Source organism: Eutrema salsugineum, unplaced genomic scaffold (assembly GCF_000478725.1).
Source record: "Eutrema salsugineum unplaced genomic scaffold, Eutsalg1_0 scaffold_7, whole genome shotgun sequence".
NCBI lineage: Eukaryota > Viridiplantae > Streptophyta > Magnoliopsida > Brassicales > Brassicaceae > Eutrema > Eutrema salsugineum.
Genome location: NW_006256486.1, coordinates 8,458,833 through 8,481,684, shown reverse-complemented (window position 1 = coordinate 8,481,684; position 22,852 = coordinate 8,458,833). Strand labels below are relative to the sequence as shown.

Below are 22,852 nucleotides of genomic sequence, written 5' to 3'. Positions count from 1 at the left end.
TTCAGCTCAGTGTCAAACCGTCAGAAGTTCACCCCCGATGGAAGTATCAGCTTTCCAGCACACTTTACAGCTTGGCAATCCAACGATTCAATCAAAAGATACGCTAAGAGCAAGATGTCCCGTAAACCAGCCGGCAAGCGTTTCCACCCGCGGCCAACATGCCATTTCCCTCGTCCACAACCATCCTGACAGCGGCCAGCCATCCATTCCCCGATGTCACGTACATCCTGACCGCGACCAGCTAACTCCGAGTTTGAAGGCTTATTTCTGAAGCCCGTATCATTTTCCCAGCCTCAATTGCAGACACCAGAGAGTATTGGAGACTATAAATACATATCATTTAGGTCATTTTTAGAGAGAAAAGAAGAGAGAAGAAATACTTTACAGAAAATTTTCTTTAAGCTTTTGATGCGTGTCAACTGCGTGAGGGAACAAGTTTTACCCTTAACAAAAACAAATGAAAACCACAAGTGCACAGCTAATCAGTTGTAGTATTTTGGGATCGAATCCACATAGTTTTGTGTGCCTGGTATTCTTCTACGGTTTCAAACTTTATGTCTAGACTATATTGGCTTTAGAGGTTGGTTGTTTGTCACGGATCAAACTAAAACAAAAGAAAGCAAATAAATCTATCCTAGAAAACAAGTAGAAAAATCGAATGGAAAGCAAATAAAGCAAGCAAAATATCGAACTAAAGCAATTGAAATGCAGATCTAAATAAGCAAATAAAAATCAATTGGTTTGTAAACTATGGCTAAAAACGCTGAGCTTTCAGGAACTCTACAGGGATCATAATCGGTTATAACACTAGGGATGATAGATTGGGATTGACGGATATCGAAATATAGGGTTCTAGAGCTAGAGTACGGCAGTATGACTACGTAACTGTCGTGATCATAACCAACTGTTTCTTGCAACCCTGACCAGTAGGTTTCCACTCTGGCCCTGGGAGGGAGAGAACGCAAGAGCTGCACAAGACTCGTCAATACTCACGATCTCGCCGCAGGTAGGTTTCCACTCCTACGGAAAAATCGCCTGTTTCATTCTAGGTCTGATAGTTAATGAAAACTTTCGCAACACTAACTATCTAGATCAGATATGATATGTTAATAATTTGCATCATTGAGGTTGTATATTTCATTTCAAATCATATCTTATTTCATGCATTTTAGGTCTTTAGGGTTTGTTTTAGGACTTAGGAGTTGCATTAGGTCCCAATGAGTCTTTGAATGTTTGGAGTGTTTTATCAGGTGTATTTGGAGCTATTTGGAGTTGAAATGGTGAATCCAAGAAGAGAAATGGCAATCAGGACTTGAAAGATAGTGAAAAAGGGTTTTTGGAGGTTCTCGGCAATTCTCACCTACCGCAGGCACTTTTTCTCGGCGTTTTCCATGTACCGCCACTACAAGAAAAAGTGAATATTGTTACGAAAAGTTGCGACTAAATTTTTCCGTAACAACTTTGTTACAATTTTCATACGAAACCGTGACAAAATTATTTAGTCATAAAAGCATTACCATTTCGTCATAATATTGTGACCAAATTGAAAGTAACAAACTTTTATCAATAATCGTGACATAATTGTTACAAAATATATAGTTACAAATGTTGTTACAGATTTGCGACCAAATCTAGTAACTAAATTATACGATTTTTGTGACTAAACTTAAGTCACTCAAAGTTACACATGTTTTGTAAATACATCGTTACAATTAGTTACTATTATAGTAACTTTTGAGTTTGGTTGTAGATTATGACATAATTATTACTACTTTATGATAAGAATAAAATCAAAAGTTTATTTAAAAATAGATAAAAAATAGTTTTAATTCAGATAAATATCCAAAAACCCAATTGAATGGATTTTTTATTCTATTATATTTTTATTTTTCTTAAAATCTTGTATCTGACAAGTTGTTGCTGAAGAAATTAAACAATGTGTATATGCTGATTTTGAGAAGTTGAATGTGCTGTTGTATGTTGAACATCTTGGATCATTAGCATTACTAATCTAATATACTGATAAAGTATTAGATAAGAGTTTATGAACAGAAAAGTAACAAATGTCAAATAACCAACGAGTGAGTCAAAAAAATTTGAGTGCTATTAAAAATAGAAATATATTAATTTTTATTGACTAATTTGTGTGATTTAGGGTATAAATTAATTTTTATTTTTATCTGAATTAAAATAAGAAAATATAAAAATATTGTTTTATACTAAGAATACATAATAGAATAAAAAAAACAATTACAAAATACAAAATAAAAATAAAAAGTTAATGAATGTAGAATTTGGGGTAGAGGGTACAAAAGTATAGGATTTAAAATATATCTTTTTATATTTTTATTGCAATAAAATTTAATAACTCTTTTGGATTAAAGAGTGTTTGATTTAGAGTTTAGAGATTCACACTTGTAAGATATCTTTGTTATTTCTTAGGTTATAAAAAAATTATACAACATATTATTGTTTTATAATAAGAGTATAAAATAGAATACAAAAACTGTTACAATATACAAGAAGATATTTACTATCAAATTTGATTTAAAATTTTGATTTTTATATTACGTAATTGTTTTCTGAGAATTATATATAACTATTCTCCGAATAGATATAAACTATTATTTAAGATTAACTCATTTTATGAAATACATAATTTAATTAAAAAAAAATTAACATGGGCAAAAAAAATTTCTTACCATAATAGTTACCATACTATAAAAGTCTTGTTTTCTTACGAAGATCAGCCTCTAGTTTATTAATATATTAAAGCTTGGATCCTGTTTTTTTTTTCAACTTAAAATTTGTGGGCTCTAAAAGGGCCCTGATTTGTGCAAAGTCTTTTTTGGTTTCTAAACCTAAATTGAAGACTAACACGCGGACGATTTTTCTTCTTTCATCCTCGATTCCTCTTCTCAAAATCTGAGATACAGAGATTGCATCAATAGTGGCTCTCTGCTCCAACCGATTCTCTCTGAGAATAAAAAAAACCCTTTTTCTCTTCCACACCCATCCACGATTTTCTCATATGGGTTTCGTTTAATCGCCAATGGAACAGAAGTAAGTAAGCCATATTGCTTCGATTTCGTTTTGCTTGTTTCTAGGTAATTTTTCTTGTATTCGATTTGGATTCTTAAATCTTGATTCTGGGATTAGAATTTTAAGGAGTGGATGGGTCGATTTGTGTGTGCGTTACTTTTTTTCTTCTGTGGAAGCTGATTATACTTTTATTATTTGCTCACTTTTTTCTTCTGTGGAAGCTGATTATACTTTTTTATTCTTGTGTTTTGGAGTTCACTGGCTTTGAAGACGATACTTTTATTATTTGCTCACTAATTGCTTTTCCACAGATGGTTGGAAAGATTTCACTTAGATCCTTCTGAGGAGTGTCGTAAGAGCCCAGCCAAATACGGTCTCTGAAACACATTTCCCCCATTTCCTCTTCCTCACGCCTTTGTACTTTGACTGCATCAACAACGAAGACCATGGTCTTCTCACTCGTCAGTTAGCTTTGGTCTGATTTTGAATTGGATAGTAGAAAAGAGTGCGTATTTGACTTTTTAAACACAGATAGCTTTGGATCCTAGAATCATAGAAGAAGATTGCAGTCAAGCGTTTCACAAGAATGGGTGGCCTGATTCACGACAGTTCCTGGTACTTCTTTTGAATTTCTCATTGTTTCATCATCTTGTATATATATTCTTAAATTTGGGAATGTATTCTTCCTCGTGCAGGAGGACGCTAAGTCGGTTGGCCAGCTGCGGGGTGAGAGAATGGCCTAGTTCCAGTTACCTTTCGATTTTGCATAGTATCAACGTAGATGATTCTTGGTGAAAACAGAAAAGCAAATTGATTTGATTACATGTGAACCGTTGACAGGTTCAGAAGTTTGTGTCAAACGACCCTAAGGACAAAGAGGACGATTCTGAGGCAACCTATCCTTTATTCACAAGTTTATATACAAAAGCTGTATAAACTTATTTTTTAATAATGTATGTTTACTTTGTAATACTGATCTTTTGTATCATGGTTTTATTTATGAAAACATAGTTTTTTAATATGTCAATTTATCATTAGTTAATTAGGAACAAAAAATAGTTGCAAATTAAGATCGATAGCCAATGTTCTTTATGTCATCATTTGTGACGATTTGCAAATAAAGTTTCGTAGAAATAAGTGACGTAATTGGGACATTATAATAGTCACATAATATGACAGTTTTTAAACTGTTTTTTAGTACGTAAGTATAACGAATAGGTAACGATTTCCTAATCATTATTTGAGACGATTTAGAACTAAAATTTTGTCAAAACGACTGATAGATTTAAGACATTATATATATGTGGCAAAATGTGATAATTTTGAGACGGTTTTTATAGTTTTTAAATGATACCGTTTACTTACTGTAAATTTTCATTACAATTAATGATGATATAGATATTGGAGATTTTCGTCATAAAGTGATGGTTTTGCTACGAAAATAAGTTTGTGACGATTTTATTGTGACAGTTAAAAAAACATCACAACAATTTTATTGCTACGAAATTGTGATAATTGTAACAAAATTTTTTGTAACAATATACATTTTTTTTTGTAGTGCGCGAGTGAGCCTATTGGCCAAAACGCGTACCGCAGCTAAGGTTTCTCGGCCAAAATTTTTGCGTACAGACACATCTCAGAAATTGCGCCACCTGAAGGTCTTTCCGGTCGATTCAGTTGTCAGGTGCTTCATCAAAGTTGGAAAGGATTGGATCATGGTTCCAGAGCAGGTGGAATCATCGGATTTGGAGGCGTGAGCAGAGAGTTAAGCTCGTCGGAAGGCACGCCTGTCTCGCTACCGTTTTGGACCGACCCGATGATCTCCGAAGAATGCGAAGGACGATGCACTTCCAAACCGATTCAGTCTACAAGGCCTTCATCAAGATTTGAGATATTTGAATCCTCTTTCCAGAACGTTTGAGATCTTTCAATTTGGAGCTATGAGAAAGAAGATACAATTTCTAGAATGGACGCATATCTAGAAGATGAGCCCTCCAGGGAACCTTCCACCTCCCTTGCTGGATCTCTATCTGTTGAAACTTAGCCAGATTATGAGGTGTTTCTGGTTCAGTTTTCTTAATCCTCATTGATTCCTCTTCAATGGTGCCTTGGGAACCACCAGCTGAGCTGCTTGAGTCACTTTCGGTGTGTTCACTCTCAGATACCACAGCCAACTGTTTCCCTTTCTTCTTGGAACCAGAAGCAACCACCAAAGCTTTCTCTTCATGCTTTTCCTTTTCGGCGCTGGATCACATTTTCCTTGCTTTGTGGTTTTCTTTGCCCCTTGACCTTTTTCTCTTGGCTGTGAAGACCCTGAGACCAAACCCTTGCCTTTTGATGCAGTACCCTTCTTCTTGGCCAGAGAGTTGGTTCTTTCAGTCATCTGCCAAGAGATTCTCAAAAACAATGTTAGCACAAGATCAAGTTTCATAAAGTTCCTCAAAATTGTGAAAACAAATAGTTGCAGCAATCGATTTGAAAATCATATGAACAAGTTTCTCAAGCCAAGCATCAATCCAATAAGTTCAAAGCAAGAAACAAGCTCATTTCTTTTTTCAAGAAAAATCGATTTTTTTCATTAACTTGCAACAATTTTCAAAACTCAAGAACAAGGAATTACCAACAAAGTGCTCTGTTTTCCAAGACTATCTAGCACCCTAGCATTTATAAAAATAATCCCAAGGTCTAAAACAACCTATCAAAATCGATTCCACACCTTAAAGTTCAAAAATCACCATTGAAGAACATGGAAAAGATGAATTTTAACAGAGTGAAATACCTTGGGATTATGATGCAACGAGTTCGAAATGAAATCAGGATGATGTTAACAACTCAAAAACGAGCTCAGAGCATTTTGAATCAACGAATTTGGTGGAGAAATGAGAGAGTTATGATGAAAACAATGGAGAGAAATGAGAGAAGAGGTGCAAAGCCTTTGGACTGGTGGTCAATAGATCTATGTTGACCAGTCAAGGCTTTTACCCGTCCTTTTCTCGTTGACCGGCCTTCTTTTTCTCCTTGTGCAACCTGGAAACGTCGGGACCGAGCCGCACGAGCAACTCGGTGTAGAACAGGTTTTGGTTTTGTGCGACTTGGTCCACCTCTTTCTGTCCCGCATTCCCAAGTCGCAGTAAAAATACTTCTGCACGGTTTGGTCTTCTCTCCCATGCTGCGACCTGGCACCACGTCCCGATGACCCGCATGACCGAGCCGCTGTAAATTACGAGTTAACGTGCGACCTGGGATCTTCTGTCCACCCCGCATGACTAAGCCGCATGTTTTCACACTTAGACTATTTTCTGGTTCCTTCACAATGTGCGGCCTGGGACCTCTAGTAACCAGCTAGCATGACCAAATAGGTGTAAATTGCGATCGTTTGTGCGACTTGGTCTTGTCAGTTTCCAGGTCGCATGATTTGGGACTTGGTCGCACAAGCACCAGCCAGCAAGACCAACATGGTGTGAAATGCGGATCACCGTGCGGCCTGGCTTCCTCTTGTCTGACCCGCAGCACCAACTCGCACGATTTGTTCCGAAGTACCTCGGCCTTTCTTCTCTTGGTGCGGCTTGGTTTCATTGCTTCCAGGTCGCAGGACCAACCCGTTGTGAAATGCGAACCATTGTGCGGCCTAGCTTCCTCTTGTTTCAGGCCGCAGCTCCATCCCGCAGAGTTTGGGACTTAGACACCTTGGCCTTTCTTTTCATTTTGTGCGGCCTGGTCCACTTGGTTCTTCTCGCACGCCCACAGCAAGTCTTGCTGCGGCCTGGGCTCTTGGACACCAGCTAGCCCAACCAACTCGCAGGCCTTTTCACTTAGTCACCTCGGCCCTTCTTCTCTTTTGTGCGGCCTGGTCTTTTGTGAATCAACCCGCAGACCCAACTCGGACTGAATTGCGAGTGCTGGTGCACCTTGGTCCATGGCTTGACTGAGCCGCACTCCTACCTTGCATAGTTTGGGACTTAGACTCCTCAGGGTCCCCTCTTTTATGTGCGGCCTGGTCCTCTTGCACCAGGTAGCATGACCAAACCGCTGTAGATTGCGAGTCCTGCTGCGAGTTGGTCTTTTCTTTATTCAAGCCGCACACCCAGGTAGCACTTCAGGCGTCCTCCAAGTTTTTCAGACCTTAAACACTTCTCTCAGCCCTCTCACATGCTCCATCCAATTTATCATTGAGCCATGGCCTCCAAAAATCACCTAGAACCTGAGACCAACTCACAAAACCTATCAAAAAGTTCTAAAACATAAAAGAAAAGAAGCAAAGAAAAGATGAAAAACATATTTACAAATGATAAGCTTGGGGTGTCTCCCATGAGCACTTTTTTTAAAGTCTCTAAGTTTGACTTTGGAAACCTATTTAACAGGCTGGTGGTGGATCAAGAAGGGAAATTGATGTAGCTTCCTCCTTCCCTTGAGAAACTAGGTAGTGCTTGATCCTTTGACCATTTACCACAAACTCTTGACCATTCTTGCCTTCTAACACAACAGCTCCATATGGCCTCACCTCAAGAACTTTAAAGGGACCAGACCATCTAGACTTAAGTTTCCCAAGAAACAACTTAAGCCTAGAGTTGAACAGCAACACTAGATCACCTTCCTTGAACTCCCTTTTCAGAATCTTTTGGTCATGCAGAGCCCTGGTCTTTTCTTTATAAATCTTGGAGCTCTCAAAAGCCCCCAGCCTTATCTCTTCAAGTTCATGGAGTTGAATGACCCTATTCTCTTGAGCTGTCTTGATATCAAAGTTCAGCAACTTCACAGCCCACAAAGCCTTGTACTCCAACTCAACAGGAAGGTGGCAGCTCTTCCCATATAGCCTTTTGCTCCAATCTTTTCTACTTGAGCTAACAGTCCTCTCAAGAATGACCTTAATCTGTCTATTAGATACTTCAACCTGGCCACTAGTTTGAGGATGATAAGGAGTAGCTACCTTGTGTTTCACTCCATGTGATATATCATGGTTTTTATGGTTTTTAACTACGGTATAAGTCTTATTTATAGAGTCTTTTAGTGTCTTTCGAGTCTTTTGGAGTCTTTTCAGGTCATAGGTACGTTTGGAGCTTAACTAGAGACTTTGGAGCACTTTGGAGCTTAATCAGGATCAAATTCGTCAAGTATGGATTTTGTGCTTTAGTGTCACTCGACACCATGGAGAGTGACGCTCGACACTTGTCAGAGAAATAAGGAAAACGCGATTTTGTTGCCTATTTGAAGAAGGAGTTGGGCCTAAACGTTTCCAAGGAAGCCCAAAACGTGTTTTAGAGATATATATATAGGATTTTTATTCCCTTTTTATCAATACCTTAGATTTTTGAGAAAGAGATATTCTGAGTTTTTCGGCTTTTGCGATTTTGAGAGCTAGGGGAGACAAGTCTAAACTCTTTTCGTTTAGAGAGAAGATTTCGAACCCCTTTATCTATTTCGATTTAATCTATTGCTTTCTATTCATCATGTTTGTTGTTTCGCTAACCATGTCTGAGTAGATCACCTGTTAGGTTTAGGGTTAATTAGGGTTTTCTTTGGATGATTGATTAAATTGCTAGTTAGGGTTCATATCTATTAGTTCTTCATCTTAGGTTGTTCTTAATGCTAATTCTGGACTGATCACCTAGAACTTAGATTTTAGGTTGCTTAATTGACACGGAAGTGTAATTGAATAACTGGAAAGGACCTAGGTTGAGCAAAGTAGCTATTCGCAAAGGAATTTGGTTTAGACACCTTGTGAACATATCGAACTTGTGCATTAAGGCTGGTTTAAATCTGTAGGATTTGCAAAGGAATTTGGAATTCTAGGATTTTAACTTAGATAATTCTCACAAAAGAAGTTGGTTAATTATAATTCTGTGTTTCGAGTTCAAGAACCGTGCTTAATAACTGAACCATGATTAGTTAAGTTGATATGCATTCATTGGTCTCCTGAAAAACGCCCTAGACCTAATCCTTATCCAATCAAACTTACAAACCGTTTTTACTGTTGCTTAATTCATCTTAGTCGCATTGCCATTTACTTCGCACATTTCTGCTTAGCGTAACTCTATCTCTACAAGGTTTATTGAGTGATCTCTTGTCTCTGTGGTTCGACCCCTAGATACTACAACTGCACATCTATGCTCTTGCAGAGTAGCTTAGGGATTAAACTTTGAGCAGATCAAGTTTTGGCGCCGTTGCCGGGGACTTGATTTCGCCATTAAACCTAGTTTTTGAGTTTCGACTAAGTTTTTCTTCTTAGTGTCGAGCGACACCACTTGTGGTGTCCCGCGACGCCCTTCTTTTTATAACCTAATTTGCTTATTTTGTTTTCTCTCTTTGTTTTTGGTGCTTCAGGTTTATGCATACTCGTGGAACCAGAAGCAACAAGGACATCCCGCTAGTGAATTTGAGGAACGAGGAGCTGGCTGAGTTAGAGCGAACGAACAGGAAAGCAAAGGATCCGGCAACGACGGAAAACGCCAACGGACTTGTTCGTGATGATGCTGGAATCTGGAGAGACCAAGAGGGTCATGGGTGCAATGCGAGAGGCAAAAGGCTTAATGGAGATGGTAACATCATTCCACCAGCACCTTTACCAGTGGATATTGTTGACCAGAATCCACCACCTGCACCGCGTGGTAATGCTGTGATCGTTCGAAATCAGAGGAACGTTCCAGAAGATCGGAATGTGAGGGAACCTGCACCTGCAGCTGGTCGTGGACGAACAAGATTACAACAGGCCTGAGCAGTTCTATGCAAATCGTTCTGCGATTCGCGCCCCTGCGTTTCAAAGAAACGATTTTGAGCTGAAACCTGTGTACTACACTCTTGTGGGTCAGCATCCCTTTCATGGCCACTCTCATGAGCACCCTATGGATCACATCGAGAGGTTTGAGGACTTGGTCACCAGCATCAAGTACAATGAAGTGTCCAATGATTTCCTCCTCTACAAGCTGTTTCCTTACTCTCTTGCTGAAGAAGCAGCTAACTGGTTGAAGCAGTTGGAGCCAGGATCACTCACTACTTGGGAAGAGACCAGGAATGCTTTCCTGCACAACTTCTTCGATGATGCTAGGTCTGAGGAGTTGAGGACGAAAATTTCAACATTTTCTCAAGAACCAACTGAAGCATTCAAAGCTTCTTGGGTACGATTTAAGTCGTACCAGCGAGACTGCCCCCATCATGGATTCAGTGATGTGCAGCTGTTGGGTATCTTCTTCAGAGGTATCGACTGGAGGTATCAGATGGCGCTTGATGCAGCAAGCAATGGTAACTTCAACACCAGATACCCAGAAGAAGCTGTTGAGCTCATCGAAAACTTGGCATCCAGCAATAGCACCAAGAATGCTGATCTTCAGCGAAAAAAGCAAGCTGGGAACATGGATAGATCGCAGATCGCTGAGGTGAAAGCAAAACTTTACTCTGTGGACAGCCTCTTAGTGGGTAAGAAGTCTGTCAGATTCGCACAGGAAATGGATAGTTTTGAACCTGAGGATGAAGCTGAGGTGGAAGATGTCAACTTTGTTAGTGGATCAGGGTTTCACAGTCAGAGGTTTGGTAATCAGCAAGGTAACAGAAGGTACAGTGGGAACTACAATGGAAACAATCAGAGGAGTACCTTCAACAGTAATCAGAACTTCTCTGGTTACACACCTAAGCCTCAGTACCAGAAGCCTTTTTCCAACAAAAGTTTTTCCAGAAACTACAGCACTCCTTCAACTCAACCTCAAACTCCTGACAATGAGATGAAGTCTATGCTGGAACAAATTCTGGAAGGTCAGCAGAAGCTCACCGTGGACTTCAATGGAAAGATGGATGCTCTCTACCTTGATCTGAATGGGAAAATCGAAGAATTGAACACTCATGTCAAGCAGCTCGATACGCAGGTTGTCCAAACTGCATGTACTGTCAAAAGGCAAGAAGGTTTTCTTCCTGGAAAGACTGACACCAATCAGAGGCATCACTGCAGTGCTATCACGTTGAGGAGTGGTAAAAATCTGAGTTCTGAGCCCAAGAAGACGTCTCCTGCACCTGAGGTCGTGGATTTGGAAGACCCTGAAGAAGTTCATGAGATTGCAGGGCCGGTGTCGAGCGACACCACAACCAGTGTCGCGCGTCACCAACCACAGAGCCAAGCTGTTGATGCTCCGAATTCAAAATCTGCTGAGGAGAAAGTCTACAAACCTAAAGTTCCTTACCCAAGAAGCCCTAGGAAGTCCAAACAAGAGATTTATGATGCACGATGCAAAGCTTTGATGGAAAAGCTTGTGATTGAAATACCTTTGGTTGATGCTGTAAAAATCACTCCTGTTATCAGGCGTTATGTGAATCGAATGGTGACCAATAATCTCAGCCATGAACAAGGAGTGATGATGATTTCTGAGCAAGTCAGTGCAGTGATTCAGAACTGAATTCCAGACAACCTGTCTGATTCAGGAAGCTTTGTCTTGGATTGCTCTATATTCATAGAGAGATTCAAGAGATCGCTGTGTGATATGGGTTCAAGTGTTAACCTTATGCCTTATTCGGTAGCTGTTAATCTCGGCATGACTGAATTCAAGTCAACAAGGATATCTCTCTTCCTAGCTGATCGTTCGACAAGGACACCTGAAGGAGTGTTATATGTTCCAATAAAATCGGAAACTGCATGATACCGACTGACTTTGTGGTTCTGGAGTATGGAGAGGAGCCTAAGAATCCTCTTATCCTTGGGAAACCTTTTTCTAGCTACAACAGGTGCTATCATTGATGTCAGGAAGGGCAGGATCGCTCTGAATGTTGGAGATCTGGTGATGAACTTTGACATGGACAAGCTGATGAAGAAGCCCACCATCGATGGTCAGACCTTCTATTTCGACACTCTCACAGAGTTTGCTGAGGAGATTTTCCATGAGATGCTACCTACAGATCCACTAGAGAGAGCTTTGATCACGTCTGAAACCGAAGCTGAACACTTGGACGAAATTTCAGCATCTTACTTGAAGATGTTGGATTACAGCGAGCATGTGATGCAGCTAGCATCGCAGATAGAACAACTTGAGACCCATGCGAAGGTGAAACAGCTATCCGACTGGAGTGAGGAGAAAGCACCCAAGATTTAGTTCAAATAACTCCCTGCAGGACTAAGGTACACATTTCTAGTCTCTAATTCTACTTATCCAGTCATTATCAACTCTTCTTTGAACAATGCTCAGGTTACCTTACTACTGACAAGCTGCGCAAGCATCGCAAAACTTTTGGCTACTCTCTTGATGATATTTCAGGTATCTCACCAGATCTGTGCATGCATCGAATTCACCTGGAGGATGAGTCGAAGTCATCAATCGAACACCAGCGCAGGTTGAACCCTAATCTGAAGGACGTCGTCAAAAAGGAGATCATGAATCTGTTGGAAGCTGGGATCATCTATCCAATTTCAGATAGTGCTTGGGTCAGTCCTGTGCACGTGGTTCCTAAGAAAGGAGGGGTTACAGTCGTGAAGAATGACAAAGATGAGCTGATTCCAATGCGCACAGTGACCGGACACTGGATGTGCATCGATTACAGGAAGCTGAATGCAGCGACCAGGAAAGATCACTTTCCATTGCCCTTTATCGATCAGATGCTGGAGAGACTTGCAAGCCATCCCTACTACTGCTTCCTCGATGGGTACTCAGGATTTTTCCAGATTCCTATCCACCCAGATGATCAGGAGAAGACAACATTTACGTGTCCATACGGCACTTTCGTATATCGCAGAATGCCCTTTGGACTCTGTAATGCTCCTACAATGTTTCAGAGATATATGATGTCCATCTTCACTGATGTGATTGAGGATTTCATGGAGGTCTTTATGGATGATTTCTCAGTTTACGGATCATCTTTCAAGGACTGTCTGGATAATCTCTGCAAAGTTCTGGCTCGCTGTGAAGAGAAACACTTGGTCCTTAACTGGGAAAAGTGTCACTTTATGGGTCAGAGATGGGATTGTGCTTGGACACAAAGTTTCTGCAGCTGGTATCGAAGTGGATCGCGCGAAGATTGACGTCATGACGAGTTTGCCACCACCTGATTCTGCGAAATCGGTTAGAAGCTTTCTGGGTCATGCAGGGTTCTATCGTCGCTTTATCAAAGACTTTAGCAAGATTGCACGTCCTCTTACTGCTCTGCTATGCAAGGATGCTAGGTTTGAGTTTACAGACGAATGCCTTGCCGCGTTCGAATATATCAAACATATTTTGATAAGCGCCCCTATCGTGCAGCCTCCTGACTGGAATTTACCTTTTGAGGTGATGTGTGATGCCAGTGATTTTGTTGTTGGTTCTGTTCTAGGACAGAAGAAGGACAAAAAGCTTCATGCAGTCTACTATGCCAGTCGAACTCTGGATGATGCTCAAAGGAACTATGCTACTACTGAGAAGGAGCTGTTGGCTGTGGTCTTTGCTTTTGAGAAATTTCGACCCTACCTTGTGGGATCGAAGGTTATTGTGCACACAGATCATTCTGCACTCAAATACTTGATGCAGAAGAAGGATGCAAAGCCAAGATTACTGCGATGGGTGTTACTCCTTCAAGAGTTCGATATTGAGGTCAAGGACAAGAAGGGTGTTGAGAATGGTGTTGCAGATCATCTCTCACGCATCAGGGTTGAAGATGGCGTACCCATAGACGCTGCCAGAAGAGAATGTATACTATGTAGAAACTGGGTTCCAGAGCAGATTTGACGAAGAACTGTAGGCATTTCAAATTGGAGAAACGTTAGTGTCGAGCGACACCACCACTAGTGTCGCGCGACACCTTGCTCAGCCGAACACAGAGACTTCTCAAGTTCGAAGAAGACTTCCTGAGATCAGTTCAACTGGTGTATCTGCCACCCAACGTCCTTGGTATGCCGATATTGCCAATTATTTTGCTGCAGAGGCTGAGCCTGAGAACTTTAAAGGGTACGCGAAGAAGAAGTTCCTGAGAGAGCTAAGGAGGTATCACTGGGATGAGCCATACTTGTACAAGCATTGTTCTGATGGAATTTACAGAAGATGCATTGCAGAGTCAGAAGTTCCGGAGGTGCTGTTTCATTGTCATGGAACTGAATATGCTGGACACTTTACGACCTTCAAGACAGTGTCTAAGGTTCTTCAAGCAGGCTTTTGGTGGCTTACAATGTTTCGCGACGCGCATGCCTTCATCTCGCAGTGTGATGTTTGTCAGAGGAGAGGAAAGATCAGCAAGCGACATGAGATGCCACAGAATTTCATCCTTGAGGTTGAGGTATTCGATTGCTGGGTGATCCATTTCATGGGTCCTTTTCCATCTTCTTATGGGAATAAGTACATCCTGGTTGCTGTTGATTATGTTTCAAAGTGGGTCGAAGCCATTGCAAGCCCCACCAACGATTCTTCAGTGGTTCTTAAGATGTTCAAGACCATCATCTTTCCTCGATTTGGAGTGCCTCGAATTGTTATAAGTGATGGTGGTTCTCACTTTATTAACAAGATTTTCGAAAAACTCTTAAGGAAGCATGGAGTTCATCACAGAGTTGCAACTCCTTATCACCCTCAGACGAGTGGACAGGTCGAAGTGTCGAATCGACAGATCAAGGGAGATCCTAGAGAAGACAGTGGGTAAAACTCGGAAGCACTGGACTGCGAAGTTGGACGATGCACTCTGGGCGTACAGGACCGCGTTCAAAATACCTCTAGGCACCACACCTTTCCACCTGCTCTATGGGAAGCCCTGTCACCTTCCAGTGGAGATCGAACACAAGGCAGCCTGGGCAATAAAGATGATCCATTTCGACATCAAGTCTACTGCAGAAAGGACACTGATACAGCTGAATGAGTTTGACGAAATCAGGCAGGCACCATGCCTATGAGAATTCGAAGCTGTACAAAGAGAGGACCAAGGCGTATCACGATTCCAAAATCCTCTCCAGGCAATTTGAACCGAATGATCAGGTACTTCTGTATAACTCTCGCCTACAATTGTTTCCTGGTAAACTTCGTTCTCGATGGTCAGTGATAACACCGGATTTTGACCATTTTTATGGATTACTTTAATATCTTTTAAAGGTGTTTTTACTCCATTTTTTCAAAGGTTTTCAAAGGATTTCTATGTTTCCGGATTCTAAAAGCCTTTTCAGGTAATTTGGGATAAAGAGGCACAAAATGGAACAAAAAGACTCTTTTGGATAAATGCAGACCGTCAGAACTCTAATGGAGAGACGAAGACCTTCTCACCGTCTGATCACCCTCAAAATTTGACAACTTATAGAAGAATCAACCAGCTTTCAAATGCACTTGGTTTGGAGACATTCCAACGGTTGGATCTCAAAATATTCCATTAGCCCCGGAGCCACTTGAAGTCGGCCAGCAAGTCACGCGACCGCGGTGATCAACCTATTTCCCGCGGTCAGAAGCTTCCCGACCGCGGCCAACCAGCCAATCCCCGCGGTCACGACACTCCCGACCGCGGCAATCAAGCTCCGAATTAAAGCCCATGTATCTGAAGCCCAAAGTCATTCTCAGCCTCAATTCTTGAACCCTAGAGACCATGGAGTATTGGAGACTATAAATACATGTCATCTAGGTCGTTTTTAGACACGACCATTCATACTTTGCAGAAACCCTTTTCCTTTAGCCGTTTTTATGAGATTTTTGTAGAAGATTGTTCAAGTCCGAGTTCTTCAATAGAGAAGCTTTCTTTTCTTTACATACATATCTCTTTTCTTTACTGTTTTTCATTACTTTTATTAAAACCGATGATGATGTCGTCCTCAGCCATGTCTGAGTAGATCCCAAGTTGGGCTTAGGGTGAATTAAAACCGATGCTTTTTCCGATGATTTTTCCGTAGGAGTGGAAACCTACCTGCGGCTAGATCATGAGTATTGATGAGTCTTGTGCAGCTCTTGCGTTCTCTCCCTTCCAGGGCCAGAGTGGAAACCTACTGGTCAGGGTTACGAGAAACAGTTGGTTATGATCACGACAGTGACGTAGTCATACCGTCGTACTCTAGCTCTAGAACCCATATATTGTTATCCGTCAATCCCAATCTATCTACCTTAGTGTTAAAACCGATTATGATCCCTTAGAGTTCCCAAAAGCTCAGCGATTTTAGCCATAGTTTACAATTCCATCGATTTTTATTTGCCTATTTAGACCTGCATTTCAATTTCCTTAGTTCGATATTTACTTGCTTTATTAGTATTGCATTCGATATTTTACTTGCCTTATTAGTCTTTCATTCGATATTCTACTTATTCTATTTGCCTTTCATTCGATTTCTTTACTTGCATTTTAGGATAGATTTATTTGCTTTCTTTTGTTTTAGTTTAATTCGTGACAAACAAACAACCTCTAAAACCAATTTAGTCTAGACATAAAGTTAAGAACTGTAGAAGAATACCAGGCACACAAATCTCTGTGATTCGATCCCTAAATACTACAACTGATTAGCTGTGCACTTGCGGCTTTCATTTGTTTTGTTAAGGGGTATAAATTGTTCCCTCACGCAGTTGACACGACATCAAGTTTTTGGCGCCGTTGCCGGGGATTTGTTTCGCTGCCTTTTGCTATTTTTCTTGTTTTAACTTCTGTTCTAGACACCTAATCTCTAGTTCTTTCTTAAAGTTTTTCTGAACTATCTTTCCCTTCTTTTGTTTTTCTCTGAATTGCATGAATACCAGGCGCAGACCTGCAGAAGACATTCCAATTCTAGACGAGATAGACAGACACGAAAGAGAACTTCAAAGACTTTGACGAATGCAAGGAATGGCCAACGACGACCAGCCTGGAGATCCTATTAATCGAACTCTAAATATGGACCAAGACGGGTCCGAACATGGAGAAAACGAAGAGAATGATCACATAGAAGGTGATCAAGCTCGACAAGATGGATAGGAGAATGAGGTCCCTCCAAGAAACCACCAGAACCGCGAGAGAGAATGACGTGAAGACCTTGATCCACCCATCAATGCAGCCGATGGTGACCATCCAGCAATGCAGCCGAATGAACGCATTCACAGCCCTATTCCGCCAGCAAATCAACACCGATGACAAGCCAGGAACCATCGAATAGCTACTTTGATGCACCTACTCAAAATTTTCAGAATCGATCTGCAATTCAAGTACAATTTCCAAACCGGAATGAGTTTGAAGTCAAGCCTCAAATCATATCATTAGTGAAGCAAAACCAGTTCCATGGAGTTTCTTCTGAACACCCAATGGACCATATCGAGCTTTTTGAAGAAATTTGCAGCATGATGAGAACAAACCAAGTTCCACCAGACTATTTAAAGTGTAAGTTTTTCCCTTTTTCATTAGCAGATAAAGCTCACCGTTGGTTGAAATCTTTGCCTGCAGGATCAATTACTAATTGGGAAGAATGTAGAACTGCTTTCCTGAACCACTTTTACACTAAGTCAAGGTGGAATCAGTTGAGAACAAAGATCTCAACTTTTCAACAAGGGATAACTGAATCTTTCTATGAAGCTTGGGAGCGTTTAAAGGAGTATGAACGTGTTTGCCCTCACCATGGATTTCATGGATCAAGCCTGCTGAGCACATTTTACCGAGGTTTGCAACCAAAATACAAACTTTCACTTGATACAGCTAGCAATGGAGATTTTGGACAAGAGACGATAACCCAAGGAAGAGCTCTCATCGAACATTTGGCTCAGGCCAATAGCAATGATTGTCCTGAATACGATAGATCGATGAAGCAAGCCGGAACAGACAACAAGGAGATAACTGAGTTGAAGAACATGGTGAGCCAGCTTCAGAAGAGTAACATTCGCCCAATCCATGCTTGTGAGACCAACAATGGCGCAGAAGATGAAGGACCTAGTGATATCGATCACATTAATCAAGCCTTTCATGAAGAAGATGTGAACTACGTAGGAGCATTGGTGCCATACCAAAATCGCTCCAACAATAGTTTCAACAACAACTTACGAAGTGATATTACTACAATCTCTCTTACCGCAATTCAAATATGGAGAATCCTCAAGATCAGTACTACCCACCTCAGCAAAAATCCTTCCAAAACAAGTTTCAAGGTTGAAACGTTGGAGGAATAGTACCATATCAACCGGGACAGCCATATAACTACCAAGGTACAGGTTTTAATAATCAATTTGTACAACAGCAGGGAGTCACGACGAACCAGCTAGCTTCACAAATCGGTAGACTTGAACAGTCCATCCAACAACTCGTTATGACGAACGAAAAAGCATCTAAATACGTGAACGTGAAAGTGCACTGCTTGTACAATGATCTGAATGGTAAGTTTGAATCTTTATCTTCGCACGTCAAAAAGTTAGATGTGCAAGTCGCCCAAACAGCCGACTCTATGAAGAGGCAAAGTGGAGTTCTTCCAGGAAAAGTTGAAGATAACCCTAAGAAGTTTTGCAACGCCATAACCACATTGCCCGAAGAAGAGGCCGGAACTGATGGAAAGAAAGAAGAAACCCTAATCTTTGTACCACTGTACAAGGATATCGATCCCAAGCAGCCACCGTTTAAGGTACTTGAACGATCACCGTTTCAAAGGCTTACCAAAGCCGATGATCCGGGACGTTTTGTTTTCCAATGTTTCATTTCAGGAATCAAGTTTACAGACTGCCTGTGCGATTCCGGAGCCAACGTCAACATCATGTCTATGACGTTTGCCAAAAAAATGGGCATTAAAACCTTAAAGACATCGACGGTTAAGGTTATTTTTGGAGATTCATCTCAAAAAGATACTGAAGGGGCGATTCATGATCTACAACTTCTAGTGGAAGACAAGATTGTTCCAGCAGATTTCCAAGTCCTGGAGATGGATAAAGACAAGGAGAGGCCACTCATTTTCGGGAGACCATTCCTAGCTACAGTAGGAGCAGTAATCGATCACGCAATTCGGCATGCTGTTTTCCTGTATGTGGATCGCAGAAGGTACTATCCTACTATCTTGGACGATTTTCCAAGCAAAGGAAACAGACCAAAAGAGAAAGAAAAGAAGAAGCCGAAAGCTTTTGCAAAGATTAAGATCATCATTCCACCAGATACAACTGAAACTAGTGAGGACCAGATCCAGGAGCTGATCGAAAACACAAAAAGGGTTTTAAACAATATTAAAGTCCGAAAGAAGAGTAAAGGAAAGAAGACGGCTCCTCCAGGAGAAGAAGTAAAACCTCCGGACACCAGAAGTGATAAGGGCAAATCAAGTGGAGTGCCATTCAAATCAGCCTGATTCCTCATGCTTACGTCGAGCTAAACGACTTAAAACAAAAGCGCTTAGTGGGAGGCAACCCATTTAGGTACTCTTTCTTTTAGTTTTCTTTTCCTTTTTACAATTTATGCTTTCTTTTTCTTTTTAAGTTTTAGGTATTTTATAAAACAAAAACACAAAAAAATCAGAAAATTAGAAAAACCAAGAAGAAAAAGGTAGGTTTTTAGCTGCTTGGCCCGGCAAAGCCAAGAAGGTTGGACAAAGGCCGCAGGAGGAAGAGCCGCAGTCGCGACTGACCGACCCGCGGCCAAGGAAGCATCGACCGCGGCACCGTGAATGTGACCGCGACCGAGCCCTCGATCACCGCGGTCGCGCGTCCACTGGCCGCGGCCGTTGGTCGTTGAGGTGACGCCGCGGATTTCTGCCGTTTTTTGGTGTTGCCTGGTGTTTACCTGGTGATTCCCGGTGTTGCCTGGTGATTCCTTGTGATTCCCGGTGTTGCCTGGTGATTTCCCGGTATTGCCTGGTGATTCCCGGTGTTGCGTGGTGTTTACCTGGTGATTCCCGGTGATTCCCGGTGTTTCCCGAAATGTTCCCGGTAAAACCCAAAAAGATCCTACGTAAGTTTTAAAATTTCCTAATGTGCAAACAAGAAAGGTAAGTTCCCGTAAACTTAAAAATTTCCAGATATTTTCCGTTTTTGCTGCAAAACCGCTTTTTAAAGAAAAGAAACAAACTTTTTGGATCAAAACTCCTTCTTTTCTCTTCCAAAAGACTTGGAGCTTTAGGAGATAGAACACATTTTTCAATTCTTAAGCTTCTTAAGAGATTCTTGGCTCAAACCTCACTCTTTTTCAAAGCTGATTTCAATTATGCCATCAAATCTCTCTTTCCAGCAAGGTATGAACCTCAAACTCGCCATTTTTACTTGATTTTAGAACTTAGGGTTTTCTTTAAAAACCCAAATCTTGGTCTATTGATGGTGGAAATAGCTTAAGAACAACAGATTATCCTTTTAGGTTATCTATAAATCGATTTTAAACACCTAGCTTAAGAGAAATTGAGATTTTTGAAATTTGGATTCTACATGCTTCATAAAAATCGAATTTGGAACAGCAAAATTGATGAATTTGATTGAGTCTTGTGTGACTAGTGATTAGTATTGGGTAATCTTTAGAATTTACATGGAAATTGCTCATCAAAACCGATTTTTAGAAGATTTCTATGTTGAGAACATCAAAAATCCGAATTTAGTCATGAACTACTTGAATTCTCTGATTCAATATTGATTCTGCTTGCTCATGGTTTTAATTAATCTCTTTATACTAGTATTAGTATAACAGATCTTAATGTGTTAAAATCAGCATCCATATTCACTCTTTTTCCAAGAATCATTTCATTTTGCAGAAAAATAGACCAAACCAGATCACGAAGGAGCCGTTGCACTGGTGGCAGCTCTGAGGACATTCCCGATGATGCTACTCTAGGAGAGTACCTTCTGAACCAAGCCAGACCGAGAAGAAGAAACTATGTGATGAGATTGCTCCAGCACTCAAGAGAAACGCGAGCACCTCCTGAGCCACCACAGATTCGATACATTGGGAGGGAGACAAACCCGAGAGTGGACTATGCAAGACGTTTAAAGAAGCTGAACATCAAACCCACCCCATGCATTGATTATCATACACTCGAGATGCTTGGAATCAGAGAGGATGTGATCTGGTACATCGATGAACTTAAGCTGAGACCCTACATGGAGCTGAACCTTCCGACTTATCCTGAGCTAGTCAATGAGTTCTTAGCGACTATTACACTCCACCACACGAAGAGGAGGAACCCCAGAGCATCAGATGGCATCTTGTCATTCTCTATCCGCGGACAGCCTTACTCTCTCACCATTTCTGAGGTTTGTGAAGCTCTTAAGCTTCCATACACTGATGGCATTTACCTTGAAGATGAACCTGATCTTAACATGTGGAGAGAGATGGGTCATGGAGTTTATGATAGTGGGAGATCGAAGTCAGCCCTTCTTACTCATCCAGCAGTGAGAGTTGTGCACAAACTCTTAGCAGACACAATTTTCTCTAGAGCCAACATGGGAGGTGTTTTGAAGACTGAGCTCATCACATTTCAGATGCCATTTATGGACGATCCACAACTTGCCTGCTTTGCCTGGATCATAGTGCAAAATATGGTAAAGGTGAAGCATGATTTACATGGGTGCAAGGACGCTACTCTAGCTTTCGGGAGTGCTATTACAGCGATTCTACAGGCTGTAGGATTCGATTTCTCATCTGATGATCCACTTCCCAATGTCTGGTATGTTCTACTTTATCTCTCTTGCGATCACACTATCTCTCGTGCCGCTTTCGATCCAGACAGGTTTGGTTACAAATATTGCACTGGCACTGAGGAGCACCGAGTCAGCTTGCCTTCAGAATCTATCCCGAGATTGTGTAACGGAGGACGTCCTCGATGGACTGCGGAACCTGATGATTTTCTGCCATCTGTACCTCGTCTACCATTCACCATTGGCCAATACATAGTGGCCAAGGCGAAGCGTGATGCAGCTGCGGCCCGTGCTCATTTTCAGACATCTATTTAGACCGGCCAAACCTCATCATCTACATCATCGCACACTCACTCCGATCTGGAGCGCAGAGTTGAGAGACAGGGACGACGCTTTGAGCGCATTGTCACCTTCTTACAGGAGCAGCACCAGTTCGCAGACGACACATCGGAGGATGAGTGATTGATCAGCACTTCATTACCATCACGGTTCTATCATCATTTTCTTTTCTTTTTAATTTATTTTGCTTTTATTCACCATCTTCTCACCAACTTTTTCACACTAGGGAGGATGTCTATCCGTACAAATCATTTTCTTGCTTTTGCTTTAAATTTTAATATGTAACCTATTCGACATTGAAATCCTTGTTCTCAATCCTCATGCATTCTCTCTTTAGTTTATATCAGCAGATATGTGCAAAAACATCGGAGAGAAGAAGAGCGACGCAGTTTTCAGTCACACACAAAGGAGACTGAATGGAATTGGGAAGGAGGAGTATCAAAAACTTAATGAAGCTTTACAAGACAGATATTGACTGGTAATTTCGTGCTCTCTAAGACTCTATATCTAAAGGTATTCCCTTTTCTCTAAAAAAAAAATAATAATAAAAACGAATGAAAAGAGAGAGGGAAACAAAAAGCCTAATGAGTCTTAGATTGTCGAAATTTGTGGAGCAATAAGCGACCACTATTCGTTTAAGGAGCTATGGTTTTGAAAGATTTACAAAAATCTAAGTCTGGGGGAGTTAGGAGAGAACCTGAGGAAGAAGACCAGGAATCTATGTCAAGAAGAAAGTGACCGAAAACTGTGGATACCAACAGCTTCACTCTCTCTTGCGGTTTTGCATAATATCCTGCATCCTCCAGATCTTCAGGTACCCTTAAATACTTTAAGCCTTATGATGTTGTATCAACTGTGTGAGGGAACAAGTTTTACCTTTAACAAAACAAAAGAAAGCCGCAAGTGCACAGCTAATCAGTTGTAGTATTTAGGGATCGAATCCACAGAGATTTGTGTGCCTGGTATTCTTCTACGGTTTGTAACTTTAATGTCTAGACTAATTGGCTTATAAAGGTGTTTGTTTTTCC

General features: G+C 41.0%; 3 protein-coding genes, 1 long non-coding RNA gene and 1 other non-coding gene across 5 annotated transcripts in view; 4 read left to right on the top strand and 1 right to left on the bottom strand.

Annotated features, from left to right (window-relative positions):
* The first annotated feature begins 2,886 nt into the window (after window positions 1-2,886).
* LOC18010704 lies at window positions 2,887-4,063 on the top strand. Its single transcript, XR_002897386.1, has 3 exons — window positions 2,887-3,063; window positions 3,354-3,657; window positions 3,738-4,063. It is a non-coding gene; the product is annotated as an uncharacterized LOC18010704 (long non-coding RNA).
* Window positions 4,064-6,507: 2,444 nt separating this feature from the next.
* On the top strand, window positions 6,508-11,420 carry LOC112083051. The gene is made up of 4 exons (XM_024150776.1): window positions 6,508-6,578; window positions 9,388-9,748; window positions 9,849-10,246; window positions 10,295-11,420. The coding sequence occupies exons 1-4, from the start codon at window positions 6,508-6,510 to the stop codon at window positions 11,418-11,420; spliced, it is 1,956 nt and encodes a 651-aa protein (XP_024006544.1).
* Window positions 11,421-13,037: 1,617 nt separating this feature from the next.
* Window positions 13,038-14,613, top strand: LOC112083050. The gene is made up of 2 exons (XM_024150775.1): window positions 13,038-13,674; window positions 13,751-14,613. Exons 1-2 carry the CDS (start codon window positions 13,038-13,040, stop codon window positions 14,611-14,613), a joined length of 1,500 nt encoding a protein of 499 aa, XP_024006543.1.
* Window positions 14,614-14,822: 209 nt separating this feature from the next.
* LOC112083049 overlaps window positions 14,823-22,852 on the top strand; it is a 10,359-nt gene continuing 2,329 nt past the window's right edge. The window contains exon 1 of the mRNA XM_024150774.1: window positions 14,823-14,942. Within this exon, the coding sequence (XP_024006542.1) occupies window positions 14,823-14,942 (120 nt within the window). The remainder of the gene's footprint in view (window positions 14,943-22,852) is intronic.
* On the bottom strand, window positions 17,419-17,524 carry LOC112083162. The gene has a single exon (XR_002897461.1). It is a non-coding gene; the product is annotated as a small nucleolar RNA R71 (small nucleolar RNA).